General features: G+C 42.1%; 1 protein-coding gene across 1 annotated transcript; it reads left to right on the forward strand.

Moving 5' to 3' along the window:
• The first annotated feature begins 867 nt into the window (after positions 1 to 867).
• LOC109732279 (uncharacterized ATP-dependent helicase C29A10.10c-like) lies at positions 868 to 8,988 on the forward strand. The gene is made up of 5 exons (XM_073503200.1): positions 868 to 1,158; positions 5,863 to 6,969; positions 7,153 to 7,469; positions 7,566 to 7,745; positions 8,222 to 8,988. Exons 1-5 carry the CDS (start codon positions 868 to 870, stop codon positions 8,478 to 8,480), a joined length of 2,154 nt encoding a protein of 717 aa, XP_073359301.1. The 3' UTR covers positions 8,481 to 8,988.
• Positions 8,989 to 9,934: the final 946 nt, after the last annotated feature.

Consider the following 9,934-nt stretch of genomic DNA (forward strand, 5'->3'; position numbering starts at 1 on the left):
TTATAAAATCAGACTGAAAGCACAGGAATATGTGTATGTGCAAGAAACTGACCGGAATTATTAGAAAAAGTATTACAAATGCAACATATTCAGACAATGGATCGACCGATGAGGGTGCTCCATCAGGCAGGATGACCGTAAAATTTGGGGAAGTTGTCTGTGAGCTATTTTTGCCAGTTTCCGTAAACTTCTTCCCTAAATGATTTTTATTTATTAATTAAACAAAAACAGATAGTGGCCTAGGATCCGACAATCACTGACACGCGTGAAGGCTGCGCGGCGCGGGGCATCGCATGGGCTTGAGACGGTCACCGATGAGGGGCATTGCGGTCAGCGGCACGTCGGTCGGTTGGGCAGGTGTGGCAACGGGCGGCCCACACTACATACGGCCCACACTACATACGGCCTTGTTTATTAAGGCCATGGATGTTTAAAAAAAAAATATACGGCCGTGTGAAGCAGGGGAAATAGTGCATTACACAATATATGTACATGTGAATTTCACTACAGAAAACTTGTGCGTGTATGAATTTCACTCTATGTGTTGGTGCGCTTCATAATTAATCAATTAACATACGTACGGTTGCCATTCTCGATCGTACGTGCGTGCTTAAGACATAGTGGCTGGCACACGTCCTAACCATTGGTTGTGCTGTACTACCAGTGTACTAGTACTAGTACTCCTATAGAGCAGAGATGAGCTCCAACCTGTTGGACGGACAGACCAACAGCCCCCAGCCCGTGCAGGAGATACTGCCCTTGTACTTTCGCATGCCTATGGGCGTGCCAAGGCCCCCACTGTATCTCGTGACCATCTATGGAGCTTGCCCTCCATTCATGAGCGACATCGTTGTGCTCTCGGCAGCGATGCCGCATCGGCCGTCCGACCTTGCCAGCAGCAACGATGGCGCCTCCTACTGCCTTGCCCAGGTCCTCGACGTCCACAAGGACGGTAGCAGCTTCGTGGTCAGAGCTTCCCAGAGAGTAGACGATTACGTTAACAGCTACGAGTTCGTTGTTAGCCTGCTCAGCTTCATACCCTACCAACGCATCTGGCGGTGCCTCCGCTACCGAGCTAACGACTCTGTTTCTGTCAAGAGAGACGACGACTCGGTACTCAAGGCTATCGCGGGGGAAGCAGAAGACTCTATGCCGCTGGTAAGCTTCTTTCGTTCTCATATCCATTAGTTCAATCGTTTCTACTTTCTAGTAGTAATTAGCAAAGTGGCCCGCGCAATTATACCTTAAGTATTACTTATTATATATTTAAAATATTTAGTACATAAAAAAATAATAAGTTTAGTTGTCAATCATTTTAAACCCTGTGACAACTCAATCTCATAATATTGTCATTAAATTTAATTTCATATTGAGCCTTTATTTTTTTGTCGAAATATGGGACATGTATTTTTTAGTGCAACAGAATGATTTAATAAGTAGCAATACAATGCATTCACTTACTAAAAGGTGTTCATTCAGTATACCAGATTTGGATTGAATACAGTTTGATTTAGAAGGAATTACAAACTTAAAGTTTTCTAGCTTATGGAATACTTGATGCATGTTTGTTTGAAGTGAAAAATAAAGCTAAGACCAAAATTATACCTGCCTGTACTTAAAGCCTACATGCATCACATGCTTATAACTCAAGTACCACAACACATCAAATTATATGATCTTATATACTACTCCCTCCATCCCAAAATAAGTGTCTCAACTTTGTACTAACTTTAGTACAAAGTTATACTAAATTTAAGACACTTATTTTGAGACGGAGGGAGTATATAGCACAGTATCTGCAACATCTTCTCAGGAGCTTAATATGATGCAAAAATAGGTCATGCATTCAACTCTTCTTCTCTTCAAATGCCTTTTCTCGTGATACTCTTTCAAAGTCCTACAACACAAACTTGAAGAGATATACCACTAAATAAGCATGCTGCAATACAAAAAATTTCAATGCTACAATCCCAAACCACTAATCCTTATTATTGAACAACTTCCTCCTTGCAGTCACCAAGATGAGAAGTATATTTCACATGCATCAAACATTTTTTCATACATTGAATCATGGCATGGAAAGAGTATGATTGTGGCAACATGCAGCACGAAGCTTGGTTACAAATATAAGCTTGAATAAGCATAATATTCACAAAGGAATTGCAGACATTTTGATGGACTGAACTCAATAAGGATAACAATGAGCTTGCCATTTTCTTCTCCGCTTTGCTTACTTGTGCTCCTCCTTGACATTATGCTTGTTGGTAGCAGCGCGTTGGGAGTGAACTTACAAATGCATATAGCTAACACATAAGTGAAAGTTTAGAGAAACCCCGAATTATCAAATCGGTATTAATACTTTTTCTAAATGGGCCGTAAAATTGAATTGTTGAAAGAAGGTACATACAGTAAAATGAACTGAATATTGTGCGTATAAAAATATAAGTCCAACTGCAAAGTCAGAAAGGGATAAAAATGACTCTGAAAAGAGCATTACAATCCTTTTCTTGTTCCATATTGGTTCCAATAAATTTCTTCTAATTGAAGTGATATCACATATCTTCTTTACCACAAAATTCATTAACGAGATCCTATGCTTTGAAGGTAAATGAAGTGCCGAATGGTAAACGTTTTAGACCAAGCTGATTCAAAATTTCAGTTGAAAGTATGAAATTATGTATGTAAGTAGATTTGAACTGAAGTTTTTTCTTAAACACCAATATACATGCAATTGATTCCATACATTTGGTTTTTGGAATTAAATTTATCTATATGCCTAAACAAATAGCACATTACGGTCTATAAAGGACATACCAATTTGTAGTTTTCTTCAATGTTGAATCAAAAATTTCCAAACAGTAAATCATTTTGATAAGTTACTGTACGACATTAATACACACATGTTGGTGTTCTCTGCCTGAAGAGGCATCTATGGTCTTGAAACAATGATGATGAAATGTTTCGTGAAAAAGAGAAATGCTTAATTTTGAGACGTTTGAAAGAAATCTTGTGGTTCTTGCTAACTGAAGGTATCTCCTAGGAACAATGGATAATCTACTGAGTTGACAATGTGCCTTACTCTGAAGGAATCTTCTAGTTTTGGGAAAAAGTTAGTATAGTTGAGTCTTACAGAATTTACAAGCCAAGTTCATAACTGGTCAATCAGTGGAAAAGTCCTTAACTCAAGTAATGTACACATAAGTTAGAACCTCTTATGGGTAAGCATGCATATTTCTGACGGATATCTCCATTGCATCTTGATGCATCAATCATGGTACTTGTGGATCTAACAGGACAATCATGTACTTGTGAACCTTGTCCTTTTTCCTAACTCCAAACCTGAAGTCACCAAAACAATGAATCAGCTAGTGCATGGACCATTACATCACTTATAAATGGATATACTATATGAATAAGAGACCCGCTTCGGTACACCCCCCCTCACAAAACGTATAAAGGGCAGTATGGACTTTTAACATATCGTACACAGTTTGTGTGATATATACGGATGTACGTTAGCCTAGGCGTCAATACAATGTCATTTTGTTTCTTTCGTTTTATTAGACTTCAAAAAGTACATGCCGTGTAAGTGGGATTCGAACCCACACCAGCCAACTCTCCACGTGAAGCCGGCAACCACTACGGTAGTACAATTGTTGTGCCGTAAAACTTCTTTCCTGCTACTTATCGCAGTATAATGCTAATAAAAAAACACGCATTTCCCATCTAATTATTTTTTCAGTTTGGCCGTTTTCCTTTGGTTTTTTTACTTTTTTTTTCTTATTTCTTAATATTTTTCTTTCTATACTTAATTCGCAGAACTTTATAAAATTCGTTAACTTTAAAAAATTTATGATTTTTTAAATGAACTTTTTATGAACTCATGACTTTTTTTAAAAAATTCATGATTTTTAGTCTTCGATTTTACTTGAAATTCATGAACTTTTTTGAGTCTGCGGTTTTATTTCAAATTTGTGAGCTTTTTAAAAATTTCATGAGCACATTGAACTTTTTTCAGTGGTTTTATGCTTGCAACTAGACACACTGTGTAAGTTCAGGTAGGCCGGAAGGGCAAGTTTTGAACCACTTTTTTTTTCACCTCCAAACTCACTCAATTTTTCCACACCTTGGCATCACCATGGCCAGCATGCATGTTGGTTTCTGACATTTTATGTTTTTTTCTGGACTTCTCGGTGAATAAACCCTAAAACACAAGATCGAATTCGTGCAAAGCTTGCATGGGGGACAACATTCGGCATGCCCAACTACTGGCAAAATTTGTTGTCATTTATATTTTATATTTATATTTTTAATTTATTGTTTCTCTTGTTTCTTTTCCTTTTTCCTTTTTTCACATTTTTATATGTTTTTGACATAATTTGTACACAAAGTCAATAAAGTTCTCGTTGAAAAAGATTTAGAAAATTAGTTTATTCTTATCATTTTTGAGAAAACATGTTTCTTGATAACATGCGTGTGTGCATGCATATACATGTAGGCATGGTAAACGAATGCAGGTTTTCTTCCATCGATACAGTAGTTGACCCTTATACATTTCCTGCTTTTAAATATCACGAGCGACAACGTAGTCGGATGGCAAGTAGTGTAATCAAGACGATGAGGTTACAAAATTTGTTCCCAAATTCCAAAATATTCTTGATTTCAACAATTGTTCGCAAATTCAATAAATGTTTGGGAATTTCAAAAAAATGTTCACACTTTGAAACAATTGTTCATAATTTTGTAAAAGGTTTGTTTTTTCAGTTTAGTTCCTGTTTTTCAAAAAATGTTCTCCTTTTCATTGCTTTTTTCCTTTGTAAAACAAATGTTTGAGAGTCCCAAAACTCGCATTTTCACAAAATGTTTTAGGTATTTTTGAAAACACAAATTTGTGTTCGAGTCTCCCAAAAAATTGTTTGCAATTCCAAAAAATGTTATCATTTTTAGTTCTGTTCCTTTTATGATTCCCAAAAAATGTTCACGTTTTCACAAAATGTTCTAGCTCTTTTTAAAATATCACAAATTTTTAAATAACCGCGTTTCTATAAAAATATACCTTGTCCAATTAGAAAATGAGGTCCGAATTTTTTAAAAAAAATTGTAGCAGCTTATGGTTCATATAGACTGGGTTACCTTTTTGGACATGAAATCTCAGTTGGTATAGTGGCTACTGTCATGATTGACTGGTGCGATGTCCCTGGTTCGATCCCTATTGCACACTTTGGTTTATCTTAATTTTGCGAGCTCTTGTTTTAAAGTTTGCCACGATCTTTAGTTTCTTAATGATTCGCGCTGGAATTCTAGCATAGCAGATTGGTTGTGACAGTGGTTAGAGCGCGTCCACATAGACTACGTATATTTATGTTCGATTCCTGGTGCCCTCCCTTTTTCTCGTTAATTTTTCTCCCAGTGAACGGGACTTCTTGGCTCTACGCCCCCATTCGTTCTCCCAGTGAACGTACTTTAAAGAAAAGACTTTTCTAAAAAAAAAACTTTGAAGAAAAGACCATCACGCCCTTTATTATGAAGGGGTATGGAATAATCTCAGTCGTCGATGTGTTTAATATTTTTATGACTAATCTTCCTATCATATTTTCGCAGAATTTTACTACCCGAAGATAGAAAAGTTACAAATATTACTTAGAAAAGTACACATACAGATAGAAGAAAAAATACAGTGTAGAAGTGAACTTTTCTCATTCACAGGTAAAACATAACTTTAAACATGTGCAAGTATACCATAGAGAACTCTATGTGCAGCAGCTGGTAAGATTTGGTTCGCAGATCGCTTTGTTGAATCGTTTCTAGGAGTATGATTTTGAGATTTTCTCATCTGACGACAGATTTTCCATCGTGAGACAGAGCACTTCCCTGACCAGCGGCACCGACGTGCCGCTATTCGTATCGGGCAGGCTGTCTGCGTTCGGGCTCAACGAGTCCCAGACTGGCGCCATACTGAGCTGCGTGTCTGCGGTGCAGCGTGGCGGTGGCGGTGGTGACGTGAGCAGCAAGGTTAGCCTCATCTGGGGGCCACCTGGCACGGGCAAAACCAAGACCACCACCCTGCTGCTGCTGTCGGCCATGAAGATGAAATGGCGGGTCCTGACGTGCGCGCCGACCAACACCGCCGTCTGCCAGGTGGCATCCCGCCTTCTGGCGCTGATGAGGCAGCACCCCGATCCCGATGCATGCGCTGGAAGGGGCCACGGCGATCTGCTGCTGTTCGGCAACAGGCAACGTATGCACATCACCAACGATCTCGACCACATCTTCCTGGACACTCGTGTGAAGCTGCTATCAGAGTGCTTCTCGCCGGTGACTGGTTGGAGGCGGTGGCTTCTTACACTGGAAGCGTTTCTGCGCGACGAAATAGCCATGACGATCAAGGAGGAGGATGGCACAGAACCCGTAGAACTCAAGTACTACTCCTTCCCCACGTCAGAGTTCCGCCGGATCTTCGACGAGCTTAGCAAGCGTTTGAAGACAATCATGTCTCATGTCTCGACTCTGGAGAAGAACTACAGCAACATTGCTTTGCTCAGCAAGATGCTCCGCGACTTCAGCAAGCTGCCCGGCGTTCAGAAACAAGTCTCCACGTCATCGAGACAGCTGAAACGGCAATGCCATGGTTTAATAATGGGTTACCACTCGGAACAAACAGTTGGCGCCATGAGGGAGAAAATCACGGAAATTCTAGACGTCACGAGAGAGCTGTTGGGGGACCTGAACCTTCCTGTGACGAAAGAGTTTTCCGAGATCAAGAAGTTTTGCATCGAAAGCGCCTTGGTCATTTTCTGCACCGTGTCTGGCTCGTCTAAGCTGGAGGGGGTGAAGATGGATCTGCTTCTGATCGATGAGGCTGCACAGCTAAAGGAATGTGAATCCCTCATCCCATTGCAAGTCTCCGGACTCAAGCACGCAGTTCTTATCGGTGACGAGCGCCAACTGCCAGCTATGGTCCAAAGCAAGGTCCATGCCTTTCATATACCACGTACTTACTTGTTACTCCCAGGTACTCCCTCCGTCCCAAAATAAGTGACTCGACTTTGTACTAACTTTAGTATAAAAGTCGAGTCACTTATTTTGAGACGGAGGGAGTATTAGTTTTTAATTGCATCGACCTATATTTTTGTGACATCTCTTGCTGTGCAGATTTCAGATAAGGCCTTGCTGGGCAGGAGCCTGTTTGAAAGACTGGGTTCACTCGGACACAAGAAGCACCTCCTCAACATGCAGTACCGGATGCACCCTTCCATAAGCATCTTCCCCAACTTGAGCTTCTACGACAGGCAAATCTTGAATGGCCCCAATGTGTTGGAGACCAAGCACCAACGTAGTTACCTTCCTGGTGCAATGTTCGGGCCATACTCGTTCATCAACATCGATGGTGTGGAAGACCGCGGACGCAGCAAGACAAACATGTCCGAGGTGGCTGCCATCCTGCAAATACTGCAGTCTCAAGAAAGGTTTCACTTCCACTGAATGTATTTTCTGCTACTGCTGAACTATATGTGCACCTAGCTACCTCCGCATGCCAATTCATGTCATGGTGTTTGTCGTGCAGCTTGTAACAGAGCTGGGCAGGTGGTTAGCGTGGGCGTCATATGCCCGTACACCGCTCAGATGAAGGCAATTAAGGAGAAGATAGGGGACGTGAAGGAGATGCGCCCCCTGGTTCTTCGCGTCAACACCGTGGATGGGTTCCAGGGCAGCGAAGAAGACGTGATCATCCTCTCCACCGTCAGGTCCAACAGCACCGGCTCCGGTGGCTTCCTGTCGAACCGGCGACGTGCCAACGTCGCACGGGCTACAGCTGAACTTCTAATCATTGCATTAAATAGAGGGCTAAGCCAAATAGCGGAAGACTGCTAGTGATGAGGCTATAGCAGTCTATTTCAGAACTTTTTCACACAATTATACATGAATCCTATAGCGCTGCTATACACACGATAAAACTACGCCCTACTTGTGCCCGATATTACATGGCAGTGCTACAGCGAGCGTGCATGCACGAGATTTGAACGCGAAGACACTGTGGTTCGCAGATCGGGCAGCAAGTATTGTATGTCAAGCTATTGCGATTCTATTGTCTATCATTTAATGGCACCCTACTCAAACCGCAATAGCTAGCTCGGCTATTTGAAACTATGTTGTAAATTGTAATGCATGGTAACTGGAATGACCAGGCTGATATATGTCCCCGCGATCGTCGTGGCTGCAGGTACTGCCTCTGGATCCTAGGCAACGCGGCGACGCTAAGCAGCGGCGGTTCCATCTGGGGGGAGCTAGTCCGGGATGCCGTGGAACGCCGTTGTATCTTCGACTGGGACAATGGCGAGGTCCTGTCTCGGCCAGTTTCTCGCCGTGCTTGTTTGATCGGGCCTGTACGTGGAGCCTTTTCAGCTTTAGCTTTTGGAATGCGCCGGGACGGGGCCAGGTGTGAAGCCGTGCGACGAGCTAGGTTCTCTGCGACGAGCTAGGTGTTTTGTTCTGTTTTTGTCTTTTGCGTGCTAGACTTGGGGCGTGCCTGCCTCAGCGTAGTGGTCAAGCGATCATCGATAGACTGCAGCCTTTCTCACTGGACAGATCTAGTGATCGAACCCTAGTTTCATTTTCAAGTATGATTGTGTGGTTTCAGCTCAGTCCGTGGTTGCTCCATCGGCCCAGTCGGGAGACGACAAGATGGGAAAGCTAGCTAGGACGGAAGATGTTACTAAACCATGCGATTTTTTTACATTTCATAAACATTTTTCGGAATGGTACACGACATTTTTTTTCTAAAATATTTAAACATTTGTTTTACATTGCATTAACAATTTAAAAATGTCAGAACATATTTTTGAAATACGCTGACATCTTTTCAGTGTCATGAGCATTTTACATTGTATTAACATTTTTATAAATTTCACAACATATTATTCAAATACACGGACACCTTTTAAATATCATGAATATTTGTTTTGAATTCTATTAACATTTTAAAACTTGCACGGACTTTTTTAAACTGCATGAATATTTTTTGAATGAGGAATAACGTTTTGTGAAATTTTGAATAAACTATGTTTCTACTTGAAAAATATAACTAAAGTAATTAAATAATGTTTCTGAATAAACTAGGACGTGCTTGAGGCGAGATGTGCCGCTCCCAAGAAAAACGACCAGCTTGGCAACCTCTGAGCCTTTTAGAGGTTGAAGTGATTACTATCAACAAGTCTTACCACCCTCCTCAAATTGGTTATGGTCATCGAGTATCCGAAGTTGCGAGAAAAGATGGAAAAAAATACGATTATGTTCTCGTTTAAGTAATTTTTTTTGGCGATCTGAAGCTAAAGAATGATAAACTAGAAGGATCCTGTGGCCCAACTAGGCCCATGACATCAGTAATTGATCGGGCCTCCTTAGAGCATCTATAGCCGGGCCCCAAACCCGCCTCAAATGACCTGGCGGACGGCTTGATCACTGACCGGTCACGAAAATGCGATCCGAACGGGCATCTCAAATGGGTCTCAAATGTCTGAGCTGACCGACATCCCCATATCCAGCCCAAATATGGGCAGAGTGTGGGGGCGCCCACGCCCGCCACTTCAGTTTAACGGTGGGGTCCCATGCGGTATCGTCCGGTGGGGGGGTGTGAATGTCGCGTGACGCCGCTCCGCTCACTGCCCGATGCCAAATTCAGCTATTTTAAGACCGCCTGCGTCCCCCAACTCTAGCTCCTCCACCTCCTCTCTCTTTTTCCAATGCTCTTCCCACGCCGTCCGGCACCATTATGGTTCGCCAAGAGAAGACCACCTATGCTATGCTCACTCTGGAGCGTCGGTACTTGATTAAGTAGGAGATCCGGGCGAGGCGTGCTGCCTGCATCTCTATCGGGTTGCCTCCGTACTCACCGGAGCAGCATGAGGAGGTGGAGGAGTAGGCGAAGGAGGAGGAG

Source organism: Aegilops tauschii, chromosome 7 (assembly GCF_002575655.3).
Source record: "Aegilops tauschii subsp. strangulata cultivar AL8/78 chromosome 7, Aet v6.0, whole genome shotgun sequence".
Classification (NCBI taxonomy): Eukaryota; Viridiplantae; Streptophyta; class Magnoliopsida; order Poales; family Poaceae; genus Aegilops; species Aegilops tauschii.